The sequence below is a fragment of the Notechis scutatus genome, chromosome 2, assembly GCF_049901735.1.
Source record: "Notechis scutatus isolate UNSWTSFEM ecotype Mainland chromosome 2, rNotScu1.2, whole genome shotgun sequence".
Taxonomy (NCBI): Eukaryota; Metazoa; Chordata; class Lepidosauria; order Squamata; family Elapidae; genus Notechis; species Notechis scutatus.
Window position 1 is genome coordinate 135,507,546 of NC_142010.1, and position 20,721 is coordinate 135,528,266.

The 20,721-nt window shown below is 39.1% G+C and overlaps 1 protein-coding gene across 9 annotated transcripts in view; it reads left to right on the forward strand.

Annotated features, from left to right (window-relative positions):
• LOC113420152 (electroneutral sodium bicarbonate exchanger 1-like) overlaps nucleotides 1-20,721 on the forward strand; it is a 98,303-nt gene that overhangs the window by 34,681 nt on the left and 42,901 nt on the right. For all 9 annotated transcript variants that reach the window (XR_015747784.1, XR_015747782.1, XR_015747783.1 and 6 more), the window contains exons 3-11: nucleotides 493-627; nucleotides 2,985-3,120; nucleotides 7,187-7,347; nucleotides 10,047-10,223; nucleotides 11,688-11,779; nucleotides 12,618-12,775; nucleotides 15,764-15,851; nucleotides 16,526-16,672; nucleotides 17,421-17,512. Coding sequence is in view for 5 of the 9 variants with exons in the window: in XM_087956311.1 (XP_087812437.1) it covers nucleotides 493-627; nucleotides 2,985-3,120; nucleotides 7,187-7,347; nucleotides 10,047-10,223; nucleotides 11,688-11,779; nucleotides 12,618-12,775; nucleotides 15,764-15,851; nucleotides 16,526-16,672; nucleotides 17,421-17,512 (1,186 nt within the window). In the remaining 4 variants the exon portion in view is untranslated. The remainder of the gene's footprint in view (nucleotides 1-492; nucleotides 628-2,984; nucleotides 3,121-7,186; nucleotides 7,348-10,046; nucleotides 10,224-11,687; nucleotides 11,780-12,617; nucleotides 12,776-15,763; nucleotides 15,852-16,525; nucleotides 16,673-17,420; nucleotides 17,513-20,721) is intronic.

A 20,721-nucleotide genomic window follows, 5' to 3' on the forward strand; every position in this document is an offset into this window, starting at 1 on the left:
AAAGATACAATGGCATAGAGAAAAATAATTTATGACCATTTTTCACACTTATGACTGTTATGGCATTCCCATAGTCATGTGATCAAAATTAAGATGCTTGGCAACTGATTCATATTTATGACGGTTGCAGTGTCCTGGGGTTGTATAATCACCTTTGCAACCTTTTGACAAGGAAAGTCAATGGGGAAGCCAGAATCACTTAGCACGTTACTAACTTAAGAACTTAATTAACAACTATGACAAGAAAAGTCGTAAAATGGGGCAAAACTCAATAAATGTCTCACTTAGCAAAATAAATTTTGTCGTAAGCCAAGTACTACCTGTATATATTGTTCCAAGGTCTTCATCAACATAATGATGAAGTATGGCTTTAATTAGGACGATGACTTTCTGTATTTCTGATGGTTATAAAGAGCAGTTGCAGTTAAATGGACTGATGTAATTTCAACAAAATCAAAGCCATAAATACCTGACAATCTGCTTTTGTTCCAGGGCACAGGACATTATATGTTGGGGTACGGATGCCTTTGGTTAGACAAGGCCACAGACATCACAGACCCCACGGCCCCAAACACAGAAAACGAGATCGGATAAAGGAAAGTATATTGGAGGAGCATGAAACTTACGGTAAGTGTGCGTTGATAATAGAACACAGTGTGGGGAATGAGCCATATTATTGTCATGTATAGTTCTTTAGGATCTTAGAGAGGCATTCAGAATATGGCTGAGCACTTTTAGTAACTCCAAGTGCTGAAGCAAATCCTTAATCTTTGAAAGATTTGGAGATGGACAGAGGGACCTATTGTCTCTGAAATAGCAGGATTACCTTACAGTCACAACCACAAAAGCATTTGCAGGCCATTATTCTAATCCAAAGTTTGATTCAGAAACTAAAATATCCAATTGGTGGCAGCTCACCCTCTTCTTGAAGATCTACCCCAACGGAGAAGCCTGAACCTCCAGTCAATCAGCTCCATTATGAAACTGCTCTCTCTAACAGATTTGGAAGGGACCTTGGAGGTCTTCTAGTCCAACCCCCTGCTTAGGCAGGAAACCCTACACCATTTCAGATAAATGGCTATCCAACATCTTTTTAAAAAACTTCCAGTGTTGGAGCATTCACAACTTCTGTAGGCAAGTTGTTCCATTAATTAATTGTTCTAACTGTCAGGAAATTACTGCTTAGTTCTAAGTTGCTTCTCTCCTTAGGAGCGTTTGCAACCCGAGGTTCCACTGTATTTTTTTTTAAGTTGTAAAACTCGCCACAAAAACAAGGAAATGGGAAATCCCACCTGTATTCATGTGTGATGTAATCCTATACACTTTGCATCTTTAAGCCAGTACAGTAAAAGTACATTACATGCAATGTTTAGCAAGGAAGAGACACTCCGCCTTGGTACCTAGATCACAGCTCATAGAGTGCCATCAGGGAATGAAGATTTATATATCAGTCAGATAACAGACTGAATGCGGCTAAGACATTCAGATAATATGTTGCCAGAATAAGGAATCTAAAAGGGAACTGAAAGATTAGTGTGGCACATCACAATTGAAAGATACTTGCTAAGAATTTACTTAGTAAAAACAAACAAAATTGCAATATAATGTAATGTACAGGATGTGGGCGTCTATGCTCAGAGGTTAATTATTAACTGATGTTTTCTAGGCTTGGAACTAAGAATTGGTTTGATTAGAAACCTCCAGGAAACAGAAGGCTGTAAAGTACACAGGGAATTGAAAACAAATCCCAGGAGGTGGCGATATTAATCTACTTCTATATAGTTTCCAAAAAATCTATATGGGTGGGTCCATGAAGTTAAGTTTCATTTAAATGTGACTTTACTTTTTTGTAAGTAGTTTTAATGAGCTTCTGGTCCTGCAGATTCTATTTACTTTTCAACTAATAGCAAAATTACTAACAATGACTTTCATTTACCAAAGAATAAAACACCAGAAACAACAAACTAAAAGAATCTCATCTTTGACTGATATTTTTTTTTTGAGAACTGATAACTTTGCGAGATCTTTTCTGTAATTTACCCCTTTTGTCTGTCAGATCTCTCTCTCTATATACAGGTAGTGCCTCAACTTATGACACAATGGAACCCATCATTTCTACTGCTAAGCAAGGCAGTTGTTGAGTTGTGCTCTATTTTGTGATCTTTTTGCCACAATTATATTACGTGAATAATTGCACTTGTTAAATGAACCATACAGCTGTAAAGTGAATCTGGTTTCCCCCACCGACTTGGCTTGTCAAGCCAGCTGGGAAGGTTACAAATGGTGATCACCTGACCCATCATAAATACATGCCAGTTGACAAGGGACCAAATCTTGATCACATGACCACGGGGATGCTGCAGTGGTTGTAAGTGTGAAATCTGAAGAACTACTGCAGGAATTGAGTATGGCCAGTTTAGAGAAAAGAAGGACTGGGGTGACATGATAGCAATATTCCAGTGTTTGAGGATCTGCCACAAAGAAGAGGGGGTCAACTTATTCTCCAAAGCACCAGAAGGCAAGACAAGAAACAATGGATGGAAACTAATCAAGGAGAGAAGCAACCTGGAGAAACTTCCTAACAGTGAGGAGAAACTTCTTAACAGCGAGGACAAACAACCAGTGGAACAACTTGCCTTCAGTAGTTGTAGGTGTGTTCATCACTGGAGGTTTTCAAGAAAAGACTGGGCAGCCACCTGTCTGAAATGAGATTGGGTTTCCTGCATGAGCAAGGGGTTGGACTAGAAGGCCTCCGAGGTCCCTTCCAGCTGTACTCTGATTGATCGTTCATAAGTCAGTTTTTTCAGTGCTGTTATAATTTTGAACAGTCATTAAATGAATGCTTATAAGTTGAGAATTGCCTGTATATTTTTTAAATTCTTTTTCCCTGATTCTGCTGTCCCTGGGCGTTTCCATATCCACAAAGAATACATTACCCTTGTCTTCATCATTAGAATTATTAATACAACGTTCTACTTTGTTAGATACCCCATCTCAGCGAGTTCACTTTATCCTTGGTATGGAAGAGGATGAGGAGCATGTCCCCCATGATTTATTCACAGAAATGGATGAAATCTGCGTGAAAGACGGTGAAGAATCAGAGTGGAAAGAAACAGCAAGGTAAAAGAACCAGGGAATTATTTTTTCCCCTGCCTGTTGATTGTTAATGAGGGACAAACAAATCACCTTTTAAATATGGAACGGGTACAATAGTTTTCAGTATGTCTGTTCCAATTTTACTTGGACAGAATTTGTCAGATCAGATTTCTGGTCTAGAAGCAGCTTCTGCTCCTGTGCAGAATGTGTTCTTGATTCCCTAATTTTACCCGAAAATCTCTGAATCTGATAATCTGTTCAAAAGTTTTCCCAATTTGTGGGTTATTTTGAAGTGTACAACTGGTTTTGTCTCAGCATGAGATAATGCCATGTCAAATCAGGAGGCTTCTGTGAATTCAATAGCTCATCTTACAACTATGGGAAAAAAATTCAAGCTTACCTCATTATCTTTGGATTCAATTAAAATCAGTTTCTGGAGTAGTGCATTTCTGTTGGGTATTTATTTTATTTATTTGTTTGTTTGATTTGTCAATCGCTTACAAGATAATAGGTATAAGTGTAAACATGAGTAAGAATACAGGAAATAGGTACAAATAAATGGGGACAATAGGACAGAGACGGTAGGCACAATTGTGCACGTATGCACGCCCCTTATAGACCTCTTGGGAATGGAGTGAGGTCTATAGTGGATAGTTTGAGGTTAAAGGAGTGTGGGTTAAAGGATGTAACCTATCAATGGTTAGATAATAAAGTACAGTAATGAAATATGTAGATTTTTAGAAAATAATAAATATATAAAGATGTACTTTTTTATTATATCTACAAAATGTTTTTAGGATAGATTTGGGAGGATAATATGAATTGTTATAAAATAAACTAAGTAAATTATGGTTATCTCGTAAAATATGAATGAATAAAACTATAGTCAAATGACTGATTAATAATGATACTAGGGTATTTAATTTTTGATTGATAATATGAGCTTTTATGTAATGTAACTGTAATTGAAGACTACGAAATGGATGCACAAAATAATCTGTAAACCAACCGGCACACTGTTTGTATACCTATGGAAGAAAGTTTGATGTTTTTATGTTTTGTTTGTTTATGTTTGTTTTTAAAAACCAATAAAATTTACAAAAAAAAAACAAACACAGAGTCAGGTAGTGCATTCCTGGCATTGACCACCACTCTGCTGCTGAAGTCATACTTTCTGCAATCGAGTTTGGAGCGGGAATAGTACTGATAACTACTGTGTGCCAAATACCACTTTGAATAGAGTTCAGAAATGGTTTTAAAGTAATTCTAAACTTGATTCAGGAGTACATTTAATGCACTGCCAAACATAATTCAAAATATATGAGTAAGTAACTAGAAAATAACATTTGGAAGCTGATAGAAACCTTAAAATAATACATTTATTATTGGCTTGGTTGTTTGTAAATGGATGCCCTCTTCTGGCAGATGGAATACTAACGCCTGTTACTACACAGCATTGCCTATTTATTACTTCTAAAGCTGCTGTTATTACTATGATTGGTAGCACAGTCAGCCAAATGTTTAGACTTTGTCATTATTATTATTTAAATCAGAAAGTTGAGAGTTCAGTCCTAGGTAGCGGCAGATGTTTCTCTCCTAGGGTACAAAGAAAAAATATGTTCCAAACTCTACATGGCGTCGGGAAGAGCATCCGGCCACTAAACAGTCAGCACCATCCAGTCACACCCTGACTCTACCCTGAATTAAGGAATTACAGGGTCGTAAAAAGGGATTTTTCAATTATTATTTAAATAAATAGGAATTGGAATTAAACAATAGTGCCTCCTTGTAAATTTAGCATTTATATGCTGAGATTGAGGGCAAAGCAAGAAATCTATTAAGGTTATTGCCAGAGTAAATTTAAGTCAGGCAGCACTCTGTGGAAAATAGCACTAGCACTAGCATCTATATATCACTTCACAGTGCTTTACAGCCCTCTCTAAGCGGTTTACAGAGTCAACATATTACACCCCACCAACAATCTGGGTCCTCATTTTACCAAACTCAGAAGAAGGGAAGACTGAGTCAACCTTGAGCTGGTGAGAATCGAATTGCAGTCAGTAGAAGTGGCGGTCAGTAGAAGTAGCCTAGAGTACTGCATTCAAATCACTGTGCCACCACGACTTGTTAAAGCTCTTAAAGACTCAAAACATTGAAAAAAACTCATTACAGTATTCCATTCCTATTCCATGTTCTGTTGTCTCCGTAGTTCAAGTATAAGGTAGATTCTTTAATCATGGTAAAGGATATGTTTTATATCTGAAAGTTCCCCAATACAGGTAATTCCTGACTAAGAGCACAATTGAGCCCTAAATTTCTATGAAGTGAGACATTTGTTAAGTGAGTTTTGCCCCATTTTTTGCCACAGTTCTCAAGTGAATCAGTGCAGGTGGTAAGTTTGTAATCCAGTTGTTAAGTGAATCTGGCTTCCCTGTTGACTTTGCTTGTCAGAAGATCGTAAAAGGGGATCACATGACCTTGGAACACAGCAAGGGTCATTAAATATGAACCAGTTGTCAAGCAACTGAATTTTGATCACCTGGCCACGGGGATGCTGCAAAGTTCGTAACTGGAAAACGGTCATAAGTCACATTTTTCAGTGCCATTGTAACTTTGAATGGCCACTAAATAAACTGATGTAAATTGAGAACTATCTCTACTAGCTGGCATTTTCTTTTATGGGACCTTAACATAGCTAGAAAATTTTCTGTGATATTTCAGAATTACGTTGTATAATCAGTCTAGGGCAGTGATCCCCAACCTTTTACACCGCGCCCGGTACCGCATCAGCTGGGCGCCGCGTGCCCGGCATCAGTTGGCGCCGCCATCTTTTTGATGAAAACGTGCTTCTGGTGAGCTTTCTACCCGGAAAAGCTCACCGGAAGCACTTTTTCATCAAAAAGATGGCGGCGCCCAGCAAGCCAGCGGCCCGGTAGGACTTGTTCCGCAGACTGGTACCGGTCCGTGGACCGGTGGTTGGGGACCCCTGGTCTAGGGGATATTAATATAGTCTGTAGGGTTCAAGCAGGGTTCATTATGCATATTTCTCCAGCATCAGAAAAGTTACAGAAAGTGTTTCTCCATGCAGTCAGGTTCACTTATCTGCTATATACAACATCCAAAACTGAACTCAGTTGGATTATTTATCAAATATATTTCTGAGTTAATCTCCCATCTTAAAAAACAAGCCTGTTTAATTCCTGTTCTGTACCAATTCTTCTTTTTAAAACATGTCTAGCTCCCTGGAGTATATATGTGGCTTTTGTCCCTGTGAATGAGCATTTCATCCATACTCGTGGGTACTCCAGATTGGAATAGGTAGTAAACACAGCTTGCTGCAAGATGTCTTGTTTTGAATTTCTATCCGTCACTGACAGATAGGAAATAATTTTTTAGAGGTAGTCCTTGACTTACAACAGTTCATTCAGTGAATGTTCAAAGTTACAACAGCACTGAAGAAAGTGACTTATGATCAACCGGTTTTCACATTTATGACTGTTGCAGCATCCCCATGGTCACGTGTTTAAAATTCAAACACTTGGCAACTGACACATATTTACAACAGTTGCAATGTCCCAGGGCCACATGATCACTTTTTGTGTCTTTCTGACAAGCAAAGCCAATAGGGAAGCCAGATTCACTTAACAACCATGTTACTAACTTAACTGCAGTGATTCACATAACAACTGTAGCAAGAAAGGACATTATATAGGGCAAAGCTCATAGGTTTCACTTAGCAACAGAAATGTTGGGCTCAATTATCATAAATCGAGAGCTACTTGTACTTCTGTATTCATTTGTGATTTCTGTGGGACCTGTAGGCCCTTTTGTAAATAAAAATAATGATAGAACTGGTGTTTTGCATTGCCTTTATTGATGTGGGACAGGGAGCCTGGCAGATTTTGAGGGATATGTCCACTGACTGACTCCACATTACTATTCACTAATATGAATGCATAAATGCTTGCTCGGCTTCTCTGTTTTACAGCTGGGCCTTCCAAGCCATCTGGAAAAATAAATATTATGTATTGATCCTGAAACCTCTTGCTGTTGTATTTGATTTGGGTTGTATTGGTTGCCTCACTTCCAGATGGCTGAAATTTGAGGAAGATGTGGAAGATGGAGGAGAACGATGGAGTAAGCCATACGTGGCTACTCTCTCACTGCACAGTCTCTTTGAACTGAGGAGCTGTATCATCAATGCGAGTATCCTTCTGGATAAATCTGTAAACTGCACTGAAGACATTGCAGGTGCTATTTTTAACAATTTATGAGAATAAAAGTCAAGGAATCTGTTCTGTGTGCCTTCTTCTCCTGTATACAGAGAACATCCTTCCCAGATATAACCTGCCTAGATGCAAACTTTGATTAGGCAGAAATTCTGGAAATCTGTTTCAAGGCAGAATAATATGGCAGTCTTCCTTAATTTGATGCCTTCCAGATGTTTTAGGGATATGATATTGGGAATATCGAGCCTTGCACATGATGTCTAGGAATTCTTGGAGTTATATTTCCAACAATCTGCAGGACAACAGTTTAAGGGAAGGTTTTATTTAATTTAAAAATCAAGCTGGTTTGCCCAGTTTGGTGATTCATTACATTTAGAGCAGGGATGTCAAATTCAATTTCATTGAGGGCCGCATCAGGGCTGAGGTTGACTTTGGGGGCTGGGTGGGTGTGGCCGACTGGGCAGGTGTGGCTAACTGGGTGGGTGTGACCAGATTGACTCCACTCACTGGGTGTGGCCAACTGGGTGAGGGTGGCCATCTTGATGCCACTCCCCAAACTGCTGGCATGTTTCCTTTTCACTCTGGGTAGACCTGGCCGAAGCGACACAAGCTGGCCCTCACATTTTTCAGGATGGCCCCGTGGGCCGGATCTGACCACATTGTGGGCCGGATTCAGCCCGTGGGCCTTGTGTTTGACACCCCTGATTTAGAGTATATTAATCCGCATTAATGCAGGTTGGATGGATGGGAAGATAGGATGCCAAAGTAGCACAAATGGTTGGGAAAAGAGTGTTTATTGTGCCTGCTGGTTTTTCCCCACCTTTAACTATTTTTAAAATGTTTGATTAAAAAAAATGTGGAAGCCATAACAGATTTGGGTCTTTTTTTAATCTATCTCCTACCACTACTACTCATGGAGTGGAGCATCATGGATAGCTATTCTGAGAACTAAATATGGTAGTTAAGAATTTTCCTCTGATTGTTGCTTTGGGGTGATTGTATGGTTTCTATATTAGTTTTTTTTTTCCTCAGAAAGAAATAGAATGCATATTTTTAGCATCTTTTACTCAAGCATGCTGCTGCCACTGCCTACCCAAGCCCAGGGCATGAGATCTAATTTAAGAGAAGAACAAGCATAAACTTCTAAATCAAAAGTCAATAAGATTGCATTATCTGATAACTGAACCCTTCTCACATTGAAATAAATGCCAGGATCATTAAAAGAAGAAACTCTTGTTCTTGAATAAGATACTATATAGCCGTGATTGAGAATCTATGGCACACGTGCCCCAGGTGGCACGCAGAGCCATTTGTGTGGGCACGTGAGCCCCAGCCAAACTTACCTGCACTGTACCTGCGTGTGCCTCCCAGCTGATTTTCGGCCCATTTGAGGCTGTTTTCGCCCTTCTGGAGGCTCGAGGGAAGCTTCTGCAGCCTCGGGAGGCCAAAAAATGGGCCTTCCGGAAATACAGGAAGGGCTAAAATGGGCCTGTTTTTGGGTTGCGGAGGCCTCCCTTGAGCCTCCAGGAGGGCAAAAATGGCCTCAAACGGGCCGAAAATCAGGTGGGAGGCACGTGCAGTGCAGGTAACGGGCGGGCATGTGTGTGCAGACACAGGCATGCCATCGCACACGGGGACCGGGCACATTACAGTTGATGCATGTGAAGACAAGAGCGAACTGATATTGCAAATACGCTTGGTGAAGTCTTTAATTATACTTTAAACAGAAGGTGGCCTGTAAAAAAGCACTTTCCTTATTGTTTAAGACATCACAATACAAAAGGGGGTTGGGTTTTTTTTTGGCAATCACTGCTATATAGCTTGAAGGATACAAGAAATGAACTGATATTGCAAATACGCTTGTGTAAAAGTCTTTATATTATACTTTTTAGAAACCATTTTGGGAAGTAAGGAGTGGCCAGTCATATATAAACACTTTCCTTAGTTGTTTTATTTGGCATTTATAAAAAAAGAAAAGCACAGAAGACCTTTCATAAGTAAAGCAGTTATGTCCCCAATAATTTGGGTTCTCATTTTTTTGAACTGGAAAAAAAAAAAAAGAGAAAAAAACCAAGGCGCAGAAAAAAAAAAAAAAAAAAAAAAAAAAAAAAAAATAAAAAAAAAAAGAAAAAAAAAAAAACAAGGGAAGAAAAAAAAAAAAAAAAAAAAACAAAAAAAAAAAAAAAAAAAAAAAAAAAAAAGCAACCCCACCAGAAAAAAAAAAAAAAAAAACAACACACCCCCCCCCCCCCCCCCCAAAAAAAAAAAAAATTGGATTCACTTAACAATTGCAGTAGTTCACTTACTTGTGGCAAAAAAGGTCATAAAATGAGGCATAACAACTGCCAATGGAATGGAAATGTGGGGCTCCATTGAGGTGGTAGTCAGGAACAATCTAAATTTGTCTCATTTGAAGACAAATTATGAATTATACTCATTTGTTCTGTATTAATGATCCAGTCTGATGTGTTGTGAAATAGACTTTTCTGTTAGCGGAGTAGTTTGAAAAATACAACTAATAGCAGGTGTGCAAAGGATTATAAGGATTGCTGGTATAATAGAAAAATATATATAATTAAGTCTTTCTTTCCTCCCTTAACAAAGACTATACTGCTGAACCTCCCACCATACCCAATCTAATTAATATAATTTTAATTCAGGATCACTGATTGCTGTGTAATCTGCATTGCATTTGTATAATTAGGTGGTTTTCTCTTTCAGAAATGATCCTGGATAGCCAGGATTCTCAGGATATATCCATACGTAAAAAATTCTGGGAAACCCTCTTGAAGAAACACCATCATCAGCATGGAAAAAAAAGGAACATCCTTCCAATTGTCCGTTCTTTTGGAGAAAGTAGCCAGAGAAAGTCTGATCCTCACTCAGTAGATAAGACAGGTAAAGGATCTCTGTAACCTGGCTATTCTGGTCCAATTTTCTCATTACATTAGGAATTATAAACCAAATATTGAGAAATAATTGGGAATATATAAAAACTTATGATTTACAACTATCGCTAATTCAGTCACCCAACACCTGAATCCAAACCACAAATGTTTGTGTACACATCCGGTGATCAGAGGATCCCTTCCTAATCTGTCAGTGTCTCTGCTTGCTTTCTGGATTGTACATACTCCAGACTAGCAGTGGAATATGAAGAACAAACACATTTGACAAAATTTACTCAATCTATATTTATTTATGAAATTTATATGCCGCTCATCTCCATTCTGAGTGACTCTGAATATGGACTTGATGTATGGGCATGAGTAATTGCATGCAGCTTGTTTTTTCCCTTTGCTATATTGCTTCAGCAATTTAGAAGACAAACGTAATAAAGTGAATGATAATCTCTAGTGAAACCAAGTGAATGATAATCTCTAGTGAAACCAACCAACCAAAGCTACTCTGTGTAATATGCTATCCCCAAATAAATTAACTATATTGAATTGATAGTCTACTTCAGATTATATTAAGGCATAGAGTAATTTGTTGGCCTTTACCTTAACTATTTAGCCTAAACAATTTATGGTTTATCATAGATGAGCATAGACATTGTCTGATTTGAACATCAGGGATGCATATGATCTAACTTGTATTTCACTAGGTTTTAGTCAAACAGTCTCCCCGAAGTGTAGGATTATAAGAATAATTCTGCTGGCCCAGCTAAAACTCCATCTTCCAATGTTTTCTGACATACTAAGTATGTTAATCATTTTTATCTAAGCATTTTTATTGTAAATTTCCAAAAGCCTCTAGTAGTTAGTGGTATTGATTTATTATGTCATGACAATTCAGTGTTAACTGTCAGCAACCATACAGATAGATCATCATCCAAGATCAACTGTCCCAACCTGATCCTTTTTTATTATCTTCCTTGACTTTAATTACTAGAGGTAGCGTGTCATTTATATGTTCAGCTATAAAAATGCCGCCATCGGCATAGTGCAAGCTATTGATGTTTCGGCCTCCAATTTAAAAAACATACTTATTTTCTTTCAATCCAGCTTCATTCATGCTTGAAAATTGGAAATCCCAAAACGTTTGTCTGTTGTCACACTTATACACAGTGCAGGGTGTCACAATCCAGGCAGAACATAGTATAATGTGTGTGTATTTGTGTGTATGTGCCCCCCACACACACTGCGCCACCGCGGCTCATGAAAGTTGTTTTCTTGTATTTGCAATTCACATAAGTAAAATAAGATAGACAGATGGACATTATAAGTGAAATCAAGCATTCTACATGCGTTTTTATTGACAAAAAGTTTGTACTTTTCTCAAAATTATATACTCAATGTATGGTGTATAATGTGATAAGTAATTCAGCAAATTATCTAGATTTTTCCTGTTTCTATTTAGGAGTGACTTCACTGTCTCTTCATCCTCCTTCTAACACACTAGATGTTAGAAATGGATTGACTCCTGATACTACCCCAACAGACGTGTGCAAAGTGAGTTAATGTAATTGTTTATCACTAATTGTAAGAGCATCTTACAGCCAATCAGATCTGACTCCATCGAAGTCAGATTAAAACTATTGACATTACTTTGATTCTGAATTGGCATCTTCGGCCAAACTGACTTTTATGATAATGTCACTGCCAATGGGAAAAAAGTTGGGTTCCCTGGAGTTTTAACGTGGGCCACTATTGCTGTCATGAGTAGCAGCCATGGTATGTCAGCATTTCATCTGAATATGAGCATCTCTATATGATGTCTATTTTTTAAAAGTAAAATCAGCCCTAAAAGGAGGTTCTCTGGAATTTATACAGGTAGTCCTGGACCACAACGGGGACTGGCACTAAGTACAACAGTTGTTAAGTGAAATGCCATATGTCCATGCTGACTTACATCAGTTCCAACTGGAGATATTAAGCAAATAACCATGAATCATTAAGCAGGATGTCATGGTCTGCCACTTGCAAAGTCCTGCTGACTTTCTCATTGACTTTGCTGGTTGGATGTCAGCTGTGGACATTGCAAAGGGTGATTGCATGACCCTAGGATGCTATTTCTGTTGTAAATACACACTGGTTGCCAAGCACTCAAATTACTATCAAGTTACAACAGAGATGCTGTAACAGCCACAATTTCAAGGACTGGTCATAAATCTTTTTTGTCACTGCTGTCGTAACATTGAACAGTTGCTGAAAGAGTGAATTACCTGTATTTATTAAATTGCCTGCATTCATTACCTTATTTATGAAACGCATCATAATATCTGTATTTATTAAATGCATCACAATATCAGTTCTGCCTTAAAAATTAAGCTTTTTTCTTTGTAATTAGGCAGACCTTCATTTTATGAAGAAGATTCCTGTTGGAGCTGAGGCTGCAAATGTTTTAATTGGAGAAGCAGATTTCCTGAAACAACCTATTGTTGCCTTCTTACGTTTATCACCAGCTGTTCTTCTTCCAGGCATGACTGAGGTTCCGCTCCCTACCAGGTAAAATGTGGTAGTGATGATGGGGGGGGGATAACTAATAGTACTGATGCTTCTTAGTGACTGTAGCTATGCAGTTTTCTTGGCAGTGTTACAGAAGTGATGGTTTGCAATTGCCACCTTTGGGATTTTATTTTGTTTTTTACCTTCTCAATCTATCCAACAGTAATTAATGCTAAGTTCACACTGATTGTGTACTACGACTATTTGTCACCCTAATTGTTATATTTGAGTTTATGCTTGTAAATAATGTGTCCATGCCATTTAAATTGTGTTTGTTGCAAACTTTGGAATGTTGCCTCCCCTCTACACCCCCATTGAGTTAAAAATATTTAATCATTCATTTTGATAGCTTTGTAATTTATATAGAAGCTTTAAAAATGATTTTAAGCTCTTTGCTGAAATAAAAACCCAACTTTTTTCAGTGGACTCAAGAGAAATCTAAACATTTAGATGGCTGTGGATATTTCCTGTTCCTACACTATTTAATCCTTTTAAAAAAGCTGCGTCTACTAAAGAGGCATCCTATTGGAAAATCCATAAATATTAATATTTCAGTATTAGATACAGGTAATCCTCAAGGTACAACAGGCCATGTAATGAATGTTTGAAATTACAAGTGACAACTCACACAAGCTACTTACGACCTCATTCCAAAATTAGGACAGCTGCAGTGGGCTTACGGTTGTTCGCTTTAATGACCCACCATAAGGTCGCTGCAGTGCCTTCCTGCCTCTCTCCCCCATCCACCCCACTGGAAACCTGCAGGACCTAGGCCTCCTCCTTATGACCCCCATGACGCCCCACATGTAACTTCTGAAGCTCTCCAGACCTCATGTTATGGAGGAACAGCAGGTCATGTATCCCTGTGCTGTGCTGTGGAGACCCGAATGCAGCCGTCATTTTGTCCCTACCCAAAAATGGGTGGGAACAAAATGATGGCCATCACACAAACTGCTTCATTTTGCTACTTTAGGTCTGCACAGAGCTGCAGAAGCTACTGAATCTGCAGAAAGCTTTTGAGCACCGTGCAGAGCTGGTTAAGATAGCAAAATGAAGCAATTTATCCCACGCGGCAGCAACCCAAATGCATCTGCCATTTTGTCCCCGCCCACAAACTAGCGGGGACAAAATGGTGGCCTCCTGACAAACTGCTCCTTTTTGCTGCCTCAGAGAGGTCTCCACAGTGCTGCATTGGCTTCTAAATGCTTCTGCAGCATCATGCAGAGCTTGTTAAGGCAGCACAATGAAGCAGTTTGTCCTTAGGCAGTGCAGTAGCGACCGGAATGCGGCCACCATTTTGTCAGCGGGACAAAACGATGGCCGCTTTCAGAACATTGCCATGTGGCTGTGCAATGAAGAAAGTCATCCCGGTGATCTGGGAGGCCTCACAGCTCTTCAGAAAGTAAGTGGTGAAAAAGGGTGTTTTGCTTGGGGCAGTGGGAATCAGGCCTAAGGCCTGGGAGATACTCAGTAGAAGTAGGAAAAAGTCTGTTGGGACCCAACAGATGGGATGTGGAGCATGAAGCATCTTGGGATGGGGGAAACTTTGGAAGATTATATTACATAAAGGTATATTAATGTTTATCTACATATACTACTGTGTTTCTCATATAATAAGGCCGGGTCTTATTTTTTTTTTGAGCCCCGAAAAAATGGCTAGGCTGTCTTTTCGGGGGTGACTTAATTCCCCCCCCCTTGCATCTTTGGGCGGGCGGCGACGGCTTGGATGTTGACCTCGGCGTTGGTGGGGCACTTTGTATCAGGGTCAACGCAGGCAGCACCATATTCGGGTGTGCAACAAAAGTACTTCCTAACAGCAAGCCCACCCGCCATTTCCCCCCCCATTTCGCATGTTTTAATATAGGCCTTAATTTGGGGGGGAGGGGCTTAATTTCATTTCATGCCTATAAAACATGCTGGGACTTCCTATTGGGGGAGGCCGTATTGTTGGAGAAACATGGTATATAGTTCAAAGTTTTATGATTTTTTCATAGATGTCATCAATATTTAATCATTTCTTGTCTGTGGAGGAAATATGTAGCAAGACACTAACAGGCATAGGAAAGGCACGTGTGTGCATGCAGAATGTCTAAACAGAGGAAAGTGAAAATTTCATGTAAATGCATATACATTGGGCACAACCTTTGTGTACTTTTCAGAAACCAATATGCACTTATATACAGGAAGAAAGCATATGTTTTGTTTCTGGAAATTTGCTAAGAGTGCTGTCCCAAATAAATACCGTACAGAATCCACCAATTAGAAAGACCCTTCCTTTTTGTTCCTATTCTGCTGAGGATTTGGTTTTGCATTGACTCAATCCAGAAAGGTATATTTTATTTTTATTTTTATTTATTTTATTTGGTTTGTCAATTGCTTACAAGATAATAGGTATAAGTAAAAACATAGTTATGAATACATGGATACATATAAGAAAAGTAAAAAGAAACAATAGGACAGGGACAGTAGGCACGTTGGTGCGCTTATGCATGCCCCCTACAGACCTCTTAGGAAAGGGGTGAGGTCAACAGTAGAAAGTCTAAAGTTAAAGTTTTTGGGGTTTGGGGAAGAAACCACAGAGTCGGGTAGAGTATTCCAGACATTGACCACTGTTGCTCTGTACATGATCTGAATGGAAAGGAAATAGGTATATACCTCCTACCTTTTTTTCCTAAAGTTGAAGATGGCTTGAGGGACAAGAGACTGCAAGTAGCCAAGACTTTAGTGCAAGCAACACAGAGCTGAACAGAGCCTGATGGGCCAAGGAAATGTGGAGGAGTAATTTCACCTTCAGAGATTTTTAAAGCTGCATACTTGGAGAAAGGTTTCACCATTCTGGAAGATCTTGGAAAGGTCTTTTGAAGACTTTTTCTTTTCTTTAATTGGAAAGGTCTGTCTCATTTAAATGAGACTTAGTTTCTAATTGGCTTTAAAATGTTTGACTTATATTGCAATCATTTCTTTTTCAATCTCTCTTTTAATGACTAGGTTCTTGTTTGTCTTGCTGGGTCCAGTAGGGAAAGGACAGCAATATCATGAGATTGGACGGTCAATGGCTACCCTCATGACTGATGAGGTAAGTGAAGTATGCATAATTTCACCCTGTATAACAGTGTTTCTTAACCTTTGCATGGCTGCCTGGGGGATTCTGGGAGTTGAAGTCCAGGTTTCTTAAAGTTGTCAAAGTTGAGAAGCACTGTGGGCCTAAGCTGTTTACATTGCTTTGGATGACCTATACATAAAAGAACATCAACAGAGTCATAAAAAGAGTTATAAAAGTCAGAAATAATGACCCCACACACTCCAAATAAAGCATTAGTATACACATGGTAGAATTGGTTTTCATGATGCATACTCTCCTTTTAATATTTATATGACTTGGTTTATTGTAAACTGTAGTAACCCGTCATGTGTTACTTTCCATTCATATATTATATAATCATAGCCAGCTTTGTTCTTTTTTTTAATGAGCCACGGTTAGGCAGCTGTGGTTAGGGTCACTGGTACACTCAGCTAAGTGAAAAAGTGTTTGATTCTGATGGGAACTTATGCAAGGATGCTAGTTCACTACCTGCCAAAATACTATGTATCTATATATTGTTCCACATTCAAAGTGGATGATTTTAAAGTTTTGCTTGTTTAACCAGAATAGTCATCCAGACAAAGATTCCGTTTGAGAGAATATATGGAGAAATTAGAATTGATCTAGCTTATTACGTGTAAGTAAATGTTTCTCTCCTGTCTATATAGGTTTTCCATGATGTTGCTTACAAAGCCAAGGATCGAAGTGACCTTTTAGCTGGCATTGATGAGTTTCTAGATCAGGTGACAGTGCTGCCACCTGGGGAATGGGATCCATCGATCAGAATTGAGCCACCTAAAAGCGTTCCTTCTCAGGTAAACTGTGACTTCCTTCTCTAACTCAATAAAACAAAATGGTGATATTCTTAAAATATCAAGTCTAATATGGGGGATACTGTCTATAAATTAGACGGGTGGAATCATAGAACAATATATATTTATCATTTATGGGCTAATACCTAAGGTTCCCTAGACAGCTGTCTCAGCTTTTTGGCCTGTTGTAATTGCAAAGAAAGAAAAATGATGCTGCTTACTTACTGGAAGCTACATCAACACTAAGGCAAATGAATGTGTGCAAATGAAATTGCAGGTAGTCCTCGACCTATGACTATAACTGAGTTCCAAATTTCTATTGCTAAGTAAGACATTGTTAAATGAGTTTTGCCCCATGTTATGACATTAAACTAGTTAGTCATGTTACAACCTTTAACTAGTCATTTTATGTCACAAAAGAATCACATGACCCTGGGACACTGCAACCATTATAAAATCAGTTGACAAGTGTCCAGATTTTGATCATGTGACCATGGGGATGCTGCAACAGTCGTAAGTGTAAGTCACTTTTTTCAGTGCTTTGAATGGTCAATAAATGAATGATTGTAAATCGAGGACTACCTGTATGACCTTTATATGGTTTTTGATATACAGTAGTGTTGCAACTATAAGATTAGGTTTAGCCTCCAATTTGATATTGTTGGGTTGTTGTTTTTAAAGGCCACTCTGCCTTGAACTGATTCAAAAGCCAGCAGAATGATGTTAATTTGTCGTACTTCCTTTTTATTAGGATAAGAGGAAGATGGCAAAGTTATATAATGGAAAGATTTCTGATGATGAGATGGAAGATCACACGGGGCCAGAACTCCAAAGAACAGGAAAGTAAGTTCTGGGAATCTTGTGGTGGCTTCTGAAGCAGCAATAAGCAATCTTTTACTAGCTAGTACTGCATTTTAAAAGGTATTTGATCTCTGTGGCCTGCAAGGGACGTGGCCAGTGACATCCTGGCATCAATGCAACGGAGAGGTTCAAATTATTGACTTATTTTGGGAGTGTTTTAAGAGGTTACATGTCTCTAGCTTAAGATAGCAATAGCAATAGACTTATCGGTATGTACTGCTTTATAGTGCTTTACAGCCCTCTCTAAGTGGTCTACAGAGTCAGCATGTTGCCCCTAACAATCTGGGTCCTCATTTTACCCATCTAGGAAGGATAGAAGCTGAGTCAACCTTGATGCTTATTTTTCTCATAACAACAACAACAACAACAACAACACAACTGTTGGCATGGTTCAAACATTATTAAAGAGGGAGATGGGTGGTTAAGTGCAAAATATAAATAAATAAGTGAAATAACTTCTCCAAAATTTTAAGACTTTCATTTTGCCCAGTACTATTACAAACTGCATGGAAGAGTTTTTGCATGGTTGCAGAAATAGTGTTTGTGGGCTATATACTGTCCAAACTTTTGCTAAAGGAAATTTTCCCATCTTTCATTTTAAGGGCTCTATAAACTCAGGGACACCTTATGAACTAAATACAGGTAGTCTTCGACTTATGACCAAAATTGGGATTAAAATTTGCTAATCAAGACAGTTGTCCACCCACTTTTACAACTTATTTTGCCATGGTCACTAAGTGAATCACAGTTAAGTGAATTACACTGTTAAGCAAATTTGGCCTCCCCACATTAACTTTGCTTGTCAGAAGCCACCTGAGAAGTTTGCAGATGGTGATCACATGCAGGGGTGGGCTTCAAAAATTTCAGCAACGGTTTCTCTGCCCAGTTGTTGGATGGGCGTGGCCATGGCGAGCATGGCCTAGTTGGCCTCCTGCACTACAGTGGGGTGGGGGTGTTTTCACCTTCCCCAGGTTCCAGAGGTTTTTCTCAAGCCTCTGGGACGGCGAAAATTGCCTCCCCCAGGTTCCGGAGGCCCTTCGGAGGCTGGAAAGAGGCCCATTTCTGGCCTTTTGGAGCTTCCAGGAGGCCCATTTTTCCCCCTCCTCAAGCCTCTATGTGGGCCATGCACTTATCTCGCATCCAAAACAGGCTGCGTGGAAACTCCTGGGAGGGGAGGGGTAGGTGGGGTGGGACGGGGCGGGGCCAGCCGGGGGAGGGATTTGGCAGTTCGCTAAATCAGCCATAACATTAGTTATGGGTCCGCTCGAACCCGGGCGAACCCATAGCAGCCCACCCCTGATCACATGGTCCTGAAATGCCGTAAGCATTATTTTATTTTATTTTATTATTTATTTGATTTGTCAATCGCTTACAAGATAATAGGTATAAGTATAAACATAGTTATGAATACATGAAATGGATACATATAAGAAAAATAAAAAGAATCAATAGGATAGGGACAGTAGGCATGTTGGTGCGCTTATGCACGCCCCCTACAGACCTCTTAGGAAAGGGGTGAGGTCAATAGTAGACAGTCTAAGGTTAAAGTTTTTGGGGTTTGGGGAAGAAACCACAGAGTCAGGTAGAGTATTCCAGACATTGACCACTCTGTTGCTGAAGTCGTATTTCCTGCAATCAAGTTTGGTGCAGTTTACCTTGAGTTTGTATCTATTGTGTACTCTTGTATTGTTATGGTTGAAGCTGAAGTATTCATTGACAGATAGGACATTGCAGATGTATGATTTTATATACTATACTTAGATCGGACCTAAGGCGGCGTAGTTCTAGGTTTCCTAGGTGCAGAATTTCAAGTCTGGTGGCATAAGGTATTCTGCAATGAGTAGAGGAGTGGAGAACTCTTCTTGTGAAATATTTCTGGACTTTCTCAACTGTGTTAATATCAGATACATAATGTGGGTTCCAGACTGATGAGCTGTATTCAAGTATTGGTCTAGAAAATGTTTTATATGCTCTAGTTAGTAGTGTGATATTACCAGAGAAAAAGCTACGTAGGATTAGGTTAACAACCCTTAATGCCTTTTTGGCCTATGTAGTCACAGTGGGCTCTATCACTTAGATCATTAGAGATGAGTACTCCAAGGTCCTTGACAGAGTTTGGATCATCAACAAGGTCTTGACTATTCAGCTTGTATTTTATTTTCTGATTTTTTTTGCCAATATGTAAGACAGAGCATTTATTTGTTGAGATTTGAAGTTGCCATTTGTTTGACCATTCCGATACATAGTCGAGGTCTTTTTGTAGGGTAGCAGTATTGTCTGTGGTGTTGAATAGCTTTACATCATCAGCGAAGAGAACACAGTTGCTCTTAATATGATCACAAAGGTCATTTATGTAGAGTATGAAGAGAGTTGGTCCTAGAACACTGCCTTGGGGGACACCACTGTTGACAGGTACAGAATTTGATAGGACGCTCCCAATTTTGACCATTTGTTGTCTGTTTGACAGGAATGCTTCTATCCAGTTATGCAGTTGTCCAGAGATACCATAAGATTTTAGTTTTTTTTTTTTTTTTGGAAAAATACTTTATTAGTTTTACCTTTAAAAGAACAACACAACTACAAATTATGTACAACAAAAAGAAAAATAGGCCTTGGCATAGACCAAGAGGGGAAGAGAGGAAAGCCTAAGAGAGGGGAAAGGGAAGAGTAAGGGAGGGAAGGATAGAGTAGGGAAAACAGTTAAAATAAAACCATATTTTGTGACTGTCTGTAAGATCCTTTCTTCTTCAAAAGTATCATCGGCGGTGCTTTTCTTTATCTCTGCTTGGAGGCCCTCGGCCATAATTTTCCTAGAGATGATCTATCTTTGGTTTAGCCAATTATACAAAGGATTCCAATTGTTGTAATATGATGAGGATTCTTTATTTTTTAGTGCTTGGGTTAGTTTGTCCATTTGGCGCATTGTAAAATTTTCTGAATAACCATATGTTCAGAGGGAATGGAAGATAATTTCCAGCACTGGGCAAATGCCAGTCTGGCTGCGGTTAAGATATGAATTACAATATACTTCGATTTTTTGGGTATTTGTTTATCGAAAATTCCTAGAAGGAAGGACTCTGGTTTGTACTCTATTTGTTCCTTGGTTATTTCCTCTAGCCAGCGCCTAATTTTTTGCCAGTACTTCTGGGTTTCCTTGCACGACCACCACAAATGGAAGAAGGTACCTTCTA